A 15,877-nucleotide genomic window follows, 5' to 3' on the forward strand; every position below is an offset into this window, starting at 1 on the left:
AGCCAATGTCTTCTCATTTTTATTTATTTATTTTTCATTTATTTATTAATATTTTTTATAAATAAAAATTGTTGTCAATTTTTTATGCAGAATTTTTTTGCCTTTTTTTTTTTAAATTTTAAAACAGGATTTTTTCTTTTTATTTAAATTATTTTATTAATTTTAATATTTAAACTTTGAAATCAAACAAAAGTTTTAAATATTTATCTAAAACCAAATAAATAAGTAGGGGTATTTTAGTCTTTTTGTTGTTTAACAAGTTACTATTTAGTATGTTTTGTTCTTAAATTGAATAGAATTATTATTTAATGTCAGTCAATTGACAAATTGAAACTTGTGTCCGATTTTCAGCAATTTACACTTGTGTCCCAAAAGCTTTGTGATGATGCAAAAATTTACACTTTACACTTCTAGGGAGCACAGGGAACTATAAGAATGTTTCTTGAACGAGCTTAAGGTTTTATATATGAACTATTAATTTTTACAATTGTTAATATTCTATGTTCACCTCTTATGTCTATTAAAGACCGACTGACCGAGCACAAGAAGGTAACGTACTTCGGCACCGCGAATTTCCAGAACTGGAGACTCCACCATAGGTAACCTTATATCTGGGACCAATTTCATTACAAAATAAAAGAAAGGCAGTCTTAAAGGGTACCCTAACCCTGAATCTCATACATTAAAAAGACAACCCATAAAGGAAATATATATATTTATACACAGAAAAAGTCAAAACTAGACCACATAAATTTCTGGCTTTTGCTTTCTACAATGCACCTCTTAAAGGGTGTATCAAATAAGTAAATGACGAGAGTACAACTGACAACAACGTTGACAAATCCTCTACTAAAAAAAGAGATACCAAAATGGGTGTCAAATTAAAGCTGGAATATTCTGCTGGCACTTCAGTTGAGACTGATTAGGCCCATCAAAAATTCTGGTAATAAAGTTTCTGTTTCTTCCACTTAAAAGTTGCTAAAAGTTTCAGGGGTTAAAACTGCAAAAGGATCATTCATGTCTTCATTTGCTTGCTCTGAAATGAGGGGAAAAAAATATATAAAACAAAATGAAGAAAAACCCAGATGTAGCAATATATACTCCATAGAGAACTATATGAACAGAATCCCCACAACTAATATAGGATCCAAACCCAAAGAAAAACTGTTGGAATTTGAAAGACTATCTTTCAAACATTCCCGTTATCAGAGCTGCTACACGCTTGATGGGGAAGAACAGAATTCCCGAAATCTCCATCCAAGCTCATCTGCTGTACTTCTTGTGGTGATAGGATCTTAATGCAGCGAACGCAGCGGACAAACTCCCTGAAAGATCCCAAACCAAATTGTGTAAAGATAAACCAACTATAGTGATACATATGGGGCTTTAAATCAGTCTACATGATTGTATATATATATATAAAACAAAGACAGCAGTAAAGCTAGGCCTGGCCATGGTTAGAATTCTTAAATGAACAAGCAAAGGATTAAGGCAGGAGGACATGTGGAATTATCAGTCAAATACTCGGGTCATTACCACTACTATCTTGCTGATTCAAATAAATAAAAAAGTAAAGGGAGAGGAGAGAATTCAAAGATGAAAGGCACATTGGTAGAGGAGTTAAGGCCTTACTCCCATGGATCATCCCCCACTAGCAGGACATCATGTTCGTGATCCACATACACAAGCTTCCAGCCTATCCTCTGCCGGTCTTCCAATTGCCCCTCTATACCAAACCTACGAGCAAGATCCTGCTTCAGCTCATCATAACCAGAATAGTGTGTAATATCGATTGATCTCCCCACGGCTCCACGTTTGTACACCTTCATAACAAATGAAGCTAGCTTTAAAACCTTAACTTTTATGAATAAGAGAAGGAAAAATGAAACTTAATTACAGAAATATATCTACAGAAGTAAACCTTAGTATACGACCGCATTCTTGGAGGAAACTGTGGTGGTGGTGCCCAGGGAGCCCTGTTCATGAAACTGCTGTCATTTATCGTGGAATCAATTGGATTAAATGTCATATCTGGAACTCCAAATGACTGTGAAACAATTGAGGACGAAAGTTCCTGCTGAACATCTTTGGAATTTTCATAGTTAGCAAGCATCCCTCCTGAAGATAAATTATTCGAGAAATCCTTCCCCACGCCCATGCTTTTTGTTAGCAACGGGTCATGATTGGGTAAAACCAATGGGCCATCAATATTACTCCCGTATGGAACATTGCTCCTGGGATCTGCCTGAACTTCCCCATCTTGGCTTGTGTCTCTCAAAGGGTTATATGACAAACTGTTGTTCTGTTGTATATGGACATCATTCTGAGAAAGGCAAACTGAAGTTGAAGAAGAAGTATCCAAATAATCGGCCTGGGAAGCTGTACCATGTAGGTATGTCTGTGCGGCAAAGAAACATTGGTTTTGATTCTTGGAGATGTTCAATGAAGGCTTAACATCTGTTTTGGGTTGAAAATCTTTGGCCAAGTTAATGCCAGGTGCTATGGTTTCCAAACCACTGGTACTCAAGAGAGTTGAGGCAGACTGAGCCATGTCCTCTCCCATTGCCATGCTCCGATTGGGCCTACTATTTGCCATTGGTTGAATCAAATTTTGACTGTTGTTTGCGGACGGTGAAGTGGAACAAGAAGGAACATCATCAGTAATCACAGAATGCCCTGCTCCTACAGCTCCTGTTAATACACTACCACCAGCTGTTGAATGTTGATTACTAATTTGGGCTGGGAGGGATCCACATGTCCTCACCATTTCGGCAGCAGACCAGTCTGCTGTTGCTGAAGCCTCGTTGCTGTGGAGGATAGGAAAATCGAACATTTTTCATATTATTACCCTTAGTTATTTGCTGTGAGGTACATTGGCCTGATGAGTGAGGTGGGTGTCGTTTGCGGCATGTCCAGCATTTGGGTGCCGTCACAGACCTAGAAAAGCTCTGGAAACTGGAGTTGAGCAGGCTGTTGAAGTGTAGACTGCTGTGCAAAGTGATTGTTGTTGTTGCTGAAGTCTCTGCACAGCTGAGCTGAATCTGCTGCTTGTCAGACATATGTAATGTTTGGTTTGCTTGATCAGGAAGCTGGGACTGCATAATGTTTGCTGTTGGTTCTGGCCCATAACATGTTGCTGCTGCATGTTTGGAGGAATATTAATTGAAGTGGAGGTTTTGCATAGATGGTTGCTGCGGAAGATATTATGTTTTGTACAAATTGTGTGCTGAAGCATTTGGACCTGAACTTGACCAGGGGATAAAGTTTGAGTAATCATATTTGCCTTGATTGTTGAGTAATACACCTAATAGTTGCGGTGGCGTATAATGAGCTTAATTGTTCATGGTTGATGGAGTTTGGCGGCTGATCAATCTGTTGAACTTGCTGTGGTGACCTCGGGAATTAAACTGCAAGTTGTTTGGCTGAGGTATTTGTGGTGGCAAACCTAACTGACGGGAAAGGTCTGCTCCAGCGAGGTTTTGCAAAACAGACCCGGTAAGGAATGCATGTAATTTGATTGCATTGAGTTAGCGAGTGATGGGTTTGCTGCATGTTCATCCACTGGACCAAGCTAAAGCCAGGCAGAGCCTGGGAATCCTTCATGGAAAATTCATCCAAGCCAAGCATAGTCCTCTTGAAGGATTATCTAAATCAGCAGATTCATCATCTGCAAAAGTAATATACAGCCAAGTCAGATGCCTTCTCCAGAAAATATTAGCACAAATAATGGTTGAGATAGATTTGCCTTTTATTTTGCTTTTAATGGACCACATAAAGATTTTCTACAATGACAAGAACTGAGAAAGAAGCTCTTCAAGAATTTAATCATAATAGCGGTGGTCCAACATTTCACAGATTGGTAACTTTATAATCAACATAGACGCAGACAAAGATAATGGATAGAATCTATCCACAACCCATCCCACTTCACTCACTGTTTTTAGTGACTAGCTGATTCAATCCACTAAACATAATACAACTCCTAATGGGCCCACTCAAAGGAAACGATGGATACACAATTATTAGAACTGAAAATGTTGGGTCCTACTTCTAGCTAGAGTTTCTGGTTTAAATGGTACCGTAATATTTGACCAAAGGTCCTTAGCCCCATGTGTCCATTTAGGTATTTGTATCTGCATTTTGTTATTATGTCAACTCCACATTACACATGATAAACAGTAGTAACAACCAAACAACATCAAGGGAATGCCTATGCAAAGAGAAACTTAAGCTACATACTGCCAACAAGACTCTGAGCAAGGAATTTGTTATAACCAAGGAACTTGACCTAAATAGCACATCTAGTACCTGGCATTCCTGTTGTCTTGGATGCTTGGATCTGAAGAATGGAGGAGGGCAAGAAAAACGGAGCAGTCACTGGTTCAATCTCCCAATTGAAACACGATCTCGCCTTTCTCCAGCAGTTGACTCATCCCACACCTATTCATGGCTATATGCTTTAATAACACAATAAAATAAAATAAGTAAATAAAACGATAAAATGCTGAGAAAAACAAAGTTTGTACCTGCAATTGCGCCATTGTGAGTTATTCCATCTACAGGATCCAGATCACTGATTCTGTAATTGTACCCTATACCTGCAGATCAGATGACTTCTCGTTAATTGCTTCAAAATTATTTCTTGTTCAATAAATTTTCCAAAGCATTTTGTTCAATCTAGGAAGGGAATTTGGCATCCACCACTCATGAGAGTGCAAGACCAATGACTTTAAGCTCTATTTATTATTAAGAACTCAGAGATTCAAATGTCAAGATTTTGCTCTTTCTCAATATGAACACTAGAAATAACTCTCTAACGAGCATTTTTTCTATCGGCATCATCAAATCTAAAAAAATTAATTCAAGCACCTACCTCTATTTCCTGACTCTTCAGTTTCAAACATCATCCTAAAGCGCATGCCAAGTGAGATTTGGTTGCTGTAACTGCCTGGTAGTTTGCCAAGGACAACAAACTCTGATGGACTAGCCCTGAATTAGAAGATGTTATTGAGGGTGATTTCTCATCCCACAGATATGTAATTCATCCTACATAAACCGATCCATGATCACAGAATCTATCGAGCATAAATCAAGCATACACGAAAAAACCAAATCATAAAGTAAGACCCTAAGAACGAAAAGTGACCTTGGATTATACCACAGTGAAGGGCTATTGTTTGCACAGCATGTGCCGCTGCAGCGAGGATTCCAATATGCATACTGTCACTTGACAGTACAGATGATAAAGATTGGTAGGTTGCCTGTTAGCTCGTCAATGCCCAAGAGCAGCTGTTGCTTTTCATCCCTGCTCACGATATTAAGAATCGTAAGAAAACTAACAGGTTTAAAGTTTACATTAACATGGTGAGTCCAAACCATAAAAGGATGTGAATCTGCGCAATAAGATTTTTTATATGTACAGGAAAGCTTAATTCCAAGGAATCCTCAATACATTACCGTTACCTAATAAATAAAACTAGTCCCCCAGCAAAAAGCCTCTTTCCACTAACAAATAGGCTCCCATCCTGTTGTAACAAATGGCTTTAGGTTTCCTAATAAGAGAAATGAAGAACTGGCATTAGTTGCATATAAATGGCAAAAACTAGCAGTATAAGAAGTATCACTCATGAGTTCAACTAGTGAAAACTCAAGGATGTAAAATTGACATACCACGGTAGATATGGCGAAAGGTCCATACATTATCATGCAAATCCCTGGCCACAAGTTCTTGAGCTGGTGTTTGCATAGAGAAATCCTATTGAAAGAAAAAAGATTATCATTAAAGTTTGAAAGTGATATATCCATGTGTTTCCATAAGAAAACTGCTTACAAGAGGCGGGAAAGATTATCTAAAGTTTGAAAGTGATATATCCATGTGTTTCCATAAGAAAAACTGCTTACAGAGGCGGGAAAATTTTCTCAGCTGCACGACAGGCACAGAGAACCTCCATGAGTGCTTGTATCACTTGCTGTCAATGTTTTGCAGAAAAACTCTGTTTGTGGTTTATTTGACTTGAGCCCAAATCTGATCTCAGCAATGCATCTTTGTCAACTGAAAACAAAAAATGTTAAACAATTAACTGCGTTTTGGTAATTGGAAGATTTGCCCAGACACTGATGTGTCTTTTGTTGTTTTTTCTTCTAGTAGCTTTGTTTGATTTGATAGAACTCTTAAAGCACAATGCATATTCTGCACACCATCCAAGAGCTCGTATACAATCATTTACAAAATGAAGATTCTTAGGTCATTTTGGATCAAGTCCTTACAGAAAGAACCGGTTGAGGGTCATCTGAGCATAGACTTCATCTGTCTCGGGGTCTGCCTACAAAATCAAAAAGAAAGTGACAACATTATGATAAATAAAATATAAATTATATAATTATGTTGCAGAGAAAGGAATGAAAGCCAAAAAACAAAAAAAAAAAAGTCCAGCAGAGATATACATGCAATGTAACATTGTGAAGAAGACATAGCAGCTTTGATGGAAGATTCGGTAATATTTGGGATTTGACCATCTACATCCTTCTTCATAGAGCCGCTACCTGTTGCCAGTTTCACTCTCAAGTCAGGACACTAATTTAACCCAAAAACGAAATCCCAATACAACATACAAACAGTTGCAAACCAATCTATTGAATTTTATGCCAAGAATCTTCTTTATTTACAGACTATGAACATAACACTTACACTGGGAATTCACATACTTATGATTCTAGGAAATTCTTGTTCAACATAGAAAACAAAAGGCTAGAAACACTTTTGGTTGCAAAGAGTTCGATGTAAACAATTTCCTATAAATCCCAAAATTAGTATTAAAAAAAAAAAATTCATTTTTCCAGTTTGGAAATCTCTAACCTGAACATAGATTTTATATGACATCAAATCACATCTTCATATATAAAAAATACTACAATACAACTCAACTTATTGAAAATTGTTGTTGGCTCACAGAACTAATGGGCCTTACCCAAAAATTACAAGGAAATGAAAAGAAATCACCAAAAAGAATTACATTAAATGAAGCAAATAATTAATATAAAGTCAGGGTAAATAGTAACTAACAAGATTTTAAAAATCTAATGCACAATAATTAACTCACGAACTCAGATAAGATGGGGGAAGAGTGAAAACGAAAGTGACCTGTTCACTGTGGCCTTGGGAAAATAAACCACATGAGTACCGGCCGCCGGAAGGTTCACCAACGCCCCCGGCACACCGTGCCACAGCTCCGAGTTTATCATCTTCTTCTCCACAACTCCTGCAAAAAAAAAAATTACACCGCCACGTGTCACCCAATCATGAATTCAAAAGCATTTGGCCTTCAAATTAATTAATTTATTAAAAAGACAAAGACAAAACAAAAACGCAAATTAACATCACTCAGCGTTCTCTCGATGCTTAAATTAAATTTATTATTATATTCACAAAATTATTAATTATTTAAAAACCTAACCTTCACCGGAATTTGAGGCCGCCGTAACGGAGGAAGCACAGGCAGCGTTCGCCGGCTTCTTCATTTCTCCTTCTGACAACTTTCTAAAACTCTTGCCCCCCCAATTTGATCCACAAATTTCACCCACTCATGATTCTTTCTTTTTCCCGGGAAAATCAACGATCTAAATCAAAGCAATCAAAGAGTCTTTGAACACTAAAGCAAGTGCTTAAAAAGATAAAAAGAGTAAAAAATTTCAGCTTATGAGCTCAGATCAGCTGGATGAAGAAGAAGAGAAAGAGTAACTTTAACCCGAAAAAGAAAAAGAAAGAAAGAAAGAAAGAAGGTAAGTCAACGAATAGAAGTAAAAAAAAATTCCGGCGAGAAGCTCCGACAAAGAAGCCGGGAAAAGAGGAGACAAGAATCCGGGAAAAAGGGAGAGGAAAGAGTATAAATAAATATAAAAAAAAAAAAAAGGGAAAATAAAATGAAAAGAAGTGATTGTGGATGGTTTTGTTTTTGTTTTGTCAAGTTTGTTAGAGACCAAATGCTGAAACTCTACCCCTACATTAACCAGACATTTTCTTTTCTTTTCTTTCATCTACACCCCTTTATTATTTTTATATATATTTTTTTTTTTTTTTCTCAATAAAATTTTCAGAAATCCAGTAAAAGTTATTATAGTCAGAAAATTGAAAATTCTATTAGACTAAAAGTGATGAATGATGATGATATAGTTAACTTAAAGTATTGGTTATGGTTGTATTTAATTTAACCATGGTTAATTTAAATGACCTTTACCTACAAAGCGATGCATTTGTTGGTTGACCGATTGCTTTGACCATCACTGTCACTCCCCATTACCTGTTTCATTCATGCACATGTTACTTTTATGTTTCTGGGCCCATCTCCATGATATGATATTGATGGGGAATTTCTCTAAATAACCCTCTTTCTCACCTATATTGCATTTGCATATATAACATTTCTAATAAACTTTAAATCTATAAATTCTAATAATTTTAAGAGATATTTTTACTAATTTTAATTCTCAGAATGTCAAGATTTTGTTTAAAAGCCAAATTCACATTGCTTAATCGAATTGTTCGACAAAAATAGTCCAAATGTGCTATCTAACATGCTTTAATGTTAAATGCAAAACTATTGAATCTTATATAATATAATTGACAAGTCATTTTAATGGTAATGCTTAATTAAATGAGAAGGGTCAACTAAATAGAAAAAGAAAAATTGTCGTTATTCCCATATTGAAGACAAAAAGACATTGTGTTTAGAAACATGTCTGTAGATATAAGGTTGCTATAGCCAAAACAGATAACCATATAGGAATTTTTTTAAGAAATCGAGATCGTAAGAACCAATGCGGGACCAAAGTGTCTATTGGGGATTGTCGAATTATTTAATGATTTTTAGCCTTTTTGAGAGGGCTATGATTGTATAAGGGATTCAAACAACCCTTAATCAAGATAAGGAGCTTTCTTAGATAAAATACACATCTGGCCTCTATATGTTTTCTTCTGGATTAGATTAAAAGAGATTCTACTCATTAAACTAACTTACCAAAATTTTGGATATGTTGGGTTTCTTAAACTAACCTACCTCTTATTGCTACGAAAACTAATTAGTGTCACTCACCAATATTTCCCTGATGCAATAACTGCACTAGTTGGAGCAATCATTTTTGTTCTATAATATATGCTTTAAATGATGATCATGTAATAATTCTTTTATCAATTTAAGAAATAATAAATTTTAATTTTATGATAATTCCATAAAACACAAAATAATTAATTGTTGATCCCATCACCACAATCCACATGGATAGTTCCATTGGCTTTTGGATTAAAATAACTATTTTTTTATATTTGTAATTACAGAAAACAGCAAGAATTTTGTGGATTCCACAGCTGGTAAAATTCGAAATTCCNACAAAATAACTCCTCCAGTTAGGTTGTTTGCTAATCTTGGTTTTTTGGATTATACAACTAATAAGGTTATATCATAATTGGTGGATAATATGTAATCTAAGTCCAACAAAAGGAATGACCTGTCACTGTTTATTAGAGGGGACTTCCTTGTCATCCCACATGCTAGAGGGGGAGTCAGTGTAATCTACACTAGCAACTAAGAGAGGCACATGAGTCAAACATAACAAAATGGCAGTAGGTGATGTGTTTTTAGTGTGAGCCATCCCCCATATTTCCTCATGTTTAACCCTCAGAAATGGGTGGAAGAAAAGGACGATATAAAGCAATGACAGAATGACAGATCATCCTGCTAATAACAGAGGTAGAGAAAATACTTGCTTACTATGATCATCACGTTGCTCAGACTCTGGATAACTATCAGGAGGAAATGTTGATGGATTCTTGCAAAGTCCAAAGAAATATGAAATAAACAAAGATCTACCTCCAATTTCATATGTATCGAATTTTGAATTTTAATAGGATGTTATGAGCGCTTGGATAAAGTTTGGAACTGCATTCATTTTGCTAAATATTCTCTTAGTGACCTGCTAAGATATATTCACCTTCAAAGATTATGCAGATATATTAAAATTTACAAATTTGCCATCCCAGAAAAAATTATGACTTCTAAAAAGGTGGCATTTTGCTGGACTTTAAGTAACTTAGTACATATGGAGCAGTTACATAGCAAGAGATTACTTCTATATTTCTATATTTGTATGCACTGATGACAATTGAGATTATGTTAATAGATGTTAGAGGGGAGAGATGGAATGAGATAGATCTTACCCTATGAAGATGGTCATCTTACCTTGTTTCTGTAGAAGAAAGATAAACTACATCGTATAGCAATACTAATTACAATGAACAAGGGAAAAGATAAATTACACCGTAAGGCATCTACTTCAGTATTGGAAGTGAAGATTCTCCATAATATCTTGATAGAAACCTCCATGAACCACTAGTTTCACCTTATAATCTATTGTAGAGAAGTTCATTCAGGCATCTTCCACAAAAACTCTCAACAATTGCCCACAATCCTCCGACAGCATTAAAGCAGTCCCTAAGAGAACAATTTTCTTTAGGAAGGTCAAAAAATGGACAAATAACAACTTGTTTGAAGAAAATGGACCATCTGGGGAGATGTGTTACTTCTAGTTTCCAAGACAATTTTTTTTTTTTTTTTTTTTTAAAAAGAACTACTAGTTTATGGGAAAAAAAAAAGTTGTACAAAAGTGAGCAAGCAATCCACTAAACAAGCTTGAGAAACCAAGAAAAAGCTCGACATAGGGCATACCAGAAGCCCCAAAATGACAACCATTAAATTTTAAAAAAATTAAATTAAAAAATAAAAACCAGTCTAGCTAACACTCTCAACAATCAAAACTAAACATAGCCCAAAACTGAAAACTCCATTCCAATTTAAATGATGAAGAAGAATTAAGAATCTCAATATGCTACAAACTGATGCCCAAAGGGTAGCTAAAAGTTGAACTCTATCCCACAAAGAATGCATGTCTTCCTTGGTATCAATGCCAAAAATCCTTCTATTCCTCTCAATCCAATTTACCCAAAAAAACTGCCCAAAACAACATATTTCCAAAAAGTCCAAGAATTTTAAGAAGGATTTGCGTAAGTTTTGAATGATCCAAGAAATTTTAGGTATTGTATCAATTTGAACCACAAGCCAATAGCTAATGGGCAATGGAGGAATCATTGGTCTAAGTTTTTCTCGTTTCTTTTACACATTGTAACCAAAGAGGGAGTCGAACACATATTAGAGAATTTCTTTAATAAATTTACTGTATAGATTCCAATTTGAGCCCAGCCAAAGCAAAAAATTTGAACCTTACAAAGAATTTTGGACTTCCAAATCACTCTACCTAGCACAAAAGATGAGTAAGAGGGGTCAACAATTAACCAAGAGAAAAAGGATTAACAAGAGAAAAAACCTGATTAACCCAACTTCCCATCCATCCTCTTTAAGTGCATTAATAGACACATTATCCACCATAACCATAAGAGTAGAGAGGTCATGGATCTCTATCTCCTTCAATTTCCTAAAAAGGTCATTCCAACTCTAGTTGTGGGAGGAAACCCATCAAAAGAAATCACTCTAGTTTGATAGAGACGATGAAGTCCCAACAATCTATAAAAATGAGGGAAGATGTCTAATAAAGGATTATTTTGAAGCCAAGAATCTTCCCAAAAAAAAAAAAAAAAATTACATCACCAACCCTACTTCCAGCTTCACATAAGAAAGAAATTCAGGACAGCCTTTGGAGATAGATTTCCAAGGGCTTCAAGAGGATCTCCTAGCCACGATCTTAGAATCCCAACCTATATTATGAAGGCCATATTTGCTCATCACTACCCCGTACCATAAAGAACCTTTTTCCAAAGAAAATCACCAAGTTATTTATCAAGAAAAGCTTACATAATTGCAATACTAGACCACTTAAACTTGTGTCAATATACTCTTAGGCATAAGACAAGTAGATAATATCTCAATAGGACAAACAAATTTGCTTAAACAAAATAAAATCTTATCATAATAGACTGTTAGTGGTCAAATATCTAGGAACCTCATAGAAGAACTTATGCAACTACCATTAGCTCCTTAATCAACAGTAGCATCGACTTAATTCCAAGATTTAAGTATTCTTAAGAAAAACCAAAGATAGTTATAAGAATCATAACAAATGCCTTGATCCAAGAGGAGTATCCTATATATAATGAAAATATGATCATAAGAAGATGTTCTCAACGTAATACGGACCAACCTAGGATGCTAACCATTTATTTCTTTACAAGAAACAAAAGTTTTCATACCAAATGATAAGTAAAGAAAAGCAAAAAGGAATATATATTAGGTGGCAAGAAGAAAGCCACATAACCAACATATTATTAACAATTAAAAAATATAAATTTATAAATAAACAAATAGGAATCGACACATACACATCGGCAAATTTGGTACTTCCTTCACCTCGGATCCTTAATAGTCGTTGCCACCCAGGAGGTGGTTGAGCAATATTGGGCTTATCAATAGCCCAAAGCCGACTGCCATCTTGTGAGATGTCTGTTGGATCGTTACATGATATATCAGGCCGCCATTCACGAGCTTTTTCACATATAAATGGATTTTCTAGAACATGTTCACGTATTTCTTCATATTTCTCCTTTGTTGGGATGAGTCTCCATTTAAAACAGTTGGCACACTGAACAGTGAAAGCCCCAACAGATGGCAAAACCCTAGATTGCATATTTGGGCCTGAGTATCTCCCAAATGGTAGACGCTGACACTGAGCAGGTTCAGGGACAGGTACAATTTCACCTGTACCATTAACTGTAGGATCATAAAGCACCAATTGTTTAGAAGCATTCCCATTAGTCAGATCCTGTGTCTCAATAGACTCATCATCAGAAGACGATGATGAAGAGGTTGAAGTAGACAGATCTATCTGTTCCTGATGAGTATTATCTTGGTTACTTGCCAAATTTGAATCAATTAAGTCATTTTCATCCTTTTCCACCCGAACAGAAGCTTTCCCAGGATCTGACTGCATTTGAACAGATCTTAACCACCTGTCAAGAAAATACAATTGAGCAAAGTACAAAATAGCACTTAACATAAAACTTCTCTATATTTCAATTATGAATTTTAAATTAGAACCAGATTCCATAATCAAATCAACATCCAAAATTTCTAAAGACCATGCTTTTATACACACATGCACATGCGTGCTTGCCTGCACACCTACATAAAATATTTAAGATGTGCTTATATTTAAAACTGAATCCACAGTCTCATAGAAAAAGATTGCAGATAACAAGGCTATAAAATTATAAGCAAATAATGTACGTGTTGAATAGAAGAATTCAAGAAGTACAATATAGATTACCCAATATTTCTTGACAACATATGATGAGTGCCTGAAAACATTATAAACAAATCCAAATTCCTTTACACAAGATATGGGCAATTCCACCTGAGCCACAACCAGGAAAAAATGTAGCAGGAAAAATGGAAAGAGAAGTCTTAATCAAACAAGACAACTACATCAAATGTTCTTTGTTGCTTATCTACACATATGGAGACAAAATAAACAAATAATTAATATGAACAAACCCATTAGTGGACCATCCAGGGAAGAACAGAAAAAGAAGCCTCAAGCATGCCTTACCCACCCCACAAAAAGGGCTGTGGTTTTTCATATGGTTTCCTGTGCCTTACTTCATTGCTTTCAGAATTTAAAGTTCTAAGAAATCCCAGCACAGGAAATAGTTGGAGATTGCATGCATATTCGCTATTTTTCCAAGTATTCAGGAGTGAAATTTAAAGAGCCCTGTGGGTATCGTCTCTTTAGTTACACAAGAAGTATTCGATTCTAATCCGACTCACACGAGGGTTTGAGGGAGGAGGATTATATAAATTAACAAGAGTGGTAAGAAGCACCTTAATTCATGAAGCAAGCATCTGGAGGATGGATTACTTATGATGCTTAAGTAAAAGTAGTAGCAGATTAGATTGCAAACTTTACATTGTTCAATTGTCGGTAAGAGCTGACACACAATGTCAATTCTGCCAAGAGCTATGTTGTGACCTAGACTGAACTGCTGTGTTGCTGACTGCATAATTAATGACTACATGTGCTCATATGCAGTGGATGTATCTGGGGCTACAGTGTGGGTGAGTTTACAAAATCACCTCACATATAGCATGCATAGCGAAGATACGTCCCTTCCACCACACCACGATGGAACATCCAGACCAGCAAATATATGAATTTTTCTTCTGCTCCATACACAGTATTGCCCCCCTCACTCCCTCTTCTGCACTATAGCATTCAAATTGTAGAATACTTTATAGCGCTCTCCCTCTCTCAAACAAGTACACAAGAAAAACAAATAACATAGTAATAATAATCACAATGACAATCACAATCAATATAACGATAAGCTACATCCAAACGGCTAGATGAATATAATGCAATCATAGTGTGGACCACGCCATACACAAAAGAATAATAATAAAAAAACAATTTTCAACTTTTCGTTGAGTCAGAGACATTAAAACGTTATATATTCTAAAGAGGGACTCCCTTGAAGAATTTATGAATCATACAGCTAAATTCTTACATAAGGCACATAACCTAGAACAATTCCCTGTTCTGGAAATCTCTCATTCGGGAAAAAAAAAAAACACTTCATGCATTACCAGTCATTCCAATAATATGTCCCCAAAATATCATGTATCATTAAGCCTACAATTGGGGGCAAATATATAGCAGCTCATCCTCATCTCAAATTGACAGCATTTTCTGGAATTTTTGTAACAGAACATATACAACCACTTTAAACAGCTATCCACTAACCATTAACCAATGACAATAAACAAAAGGCAGAAAAATTTATATCTTCACATTTTTTATCAGCTGCACCGTACATCCACAGAAAAATTACTGAAAAAAAATATATATTCAAGCATTCACATTTCTTCGCTGAAAAGCTGACAAATAGCAATCAGAATTACAAGAAGAAAATGGATCTAACATATATACGTCTATCAAGATTTAATATTTACACCTTAATTATAAAATGGAAACGAGGATGAAGAAAAAACAAGCAAAAATAAAATAAAATAAACTCAGCAAAATACACGTGAAGAACGAGGATCCGATCCAAAAAAAAAAAAAAAAAGAAAGGAAAATACAGAAAGATGGAAGAGAAGAAAAGTGAAAAGATCTGAAACGAGAGAGAATGGTTGTTCTTACAAAATTTAGATGATTTTCTTTACAAGTTTCTTCAGCTTCTTCTTCGGGTTCGTCGAAGGTAAGAGAGAGAAAAGAATGAGAAGGAGACAGAGGTAGCAAGATAACATAAGCTGATCTAATAATAATATTTTATCAATTTTTTATATATTTACGTCTCCACCACTCACACCCCCCGGTTCTGAAACTATCACACATTCCACGACTTTTTAATTCAAACCGTTAAACTTAACGGTCAAAGGGTATTACAATCTTATGATGAATATACTATAACCTTAGAGATAATTAAACCTAATCTCTTTCCAAAACTTCACAAATTTTAAAACAAAACAATTAAATTAAAAAACAGTGCCTTGGCCAGTTAGTCCATTGCAACGCCGCGCGCCAAGACCATGCCATTGCGGCTACCAATTGGAACTTTGATTTCAACTGAATGGGCACAACCAAGTTCCACCCAGAGGGTCATAACCCACCAATTGCAAGGAGGTTCAATATGAGAACTTAACCCACCAACCCTTTATTAGTGTCCTTTATCCTCAAAATCCTCTACAAAAAAACCATTTTGATGACCCAAATGAAACAGGGTTTTGAAGTTAAGGCCTAAGCAATCTTTGAAAGCTGTGACTTTGCAAATCTACATAAACTCCAAAAACAAAAGTAAAGTTACTAAGTTGGTTTACTT

The 15,877-nt window shown here is 35.5% G+C and overlaps 1 protein-coding gene and 1 pseudogene across 2 annotated transcripts; both read right to left on the bottom strand.

The window, feature by feature from the left end:
- Nucleotides 1–1,042: 1,042 nt before the first annotated feature.
- LOC116108918 lies at nt 1,043–6,048 on the bottom strand (annotated as a pseudogene).
- Nucleotides 6,049–9,726: 3,678 nt separating this feature from the next.
- LOC116108874 (methyl-CpG-binding domain-containing protein 2-like) lies at nt 9,727–15,304 on the bottom strand. Of its 2 annotated transcripts, none has more exons than XM_031395109.1 (2): nt 13,327–13,573; nt 9,727–13,009 (listed from the first exon to the last, which is right to left on the bottom strand). In XM_031395109.1, the coding sequence occupies exons 1-2, from the start codon at nt 13,365–13,367 to the stop codon at nt 12,229–12,231; spliced, it is 822 nt and encodes a 273-aa protein (XP_031250969.1). In that variant the 5' UTR covers nt 13,368–13,573; the 3' UTR covers nt 9,727–12,228. The 2 variants fall into 2 exon arrangements, with proteins under 2 accessions (XP_031250969.1, XP_031250970.1); XM_031395110.1 differs by lacking the exon at nt 13,327–13,573 and adding an exon at nt 15,199–15,304 and having other exon boundaries at nt 12,061–13,009.
- Nucleotides 15,305–15,877: the final 573 nt, after the last annotated feature.

Source organism: Pistacia vera, unplaced genomic scaffold (assembly GCF_008641045.1).
Source record: "Pistacia vera cultivar Batoury unplaced genomic scaffold, PisVer_v2 Contig570, whole genome shotgun sequence".
Lineage (NCBI taxonomy): Eukaryota > Viridiplantae > Streptophyta > Magnoliopsida > Sapindales > Anacardiaceae > Pistacia > Pistacia vera.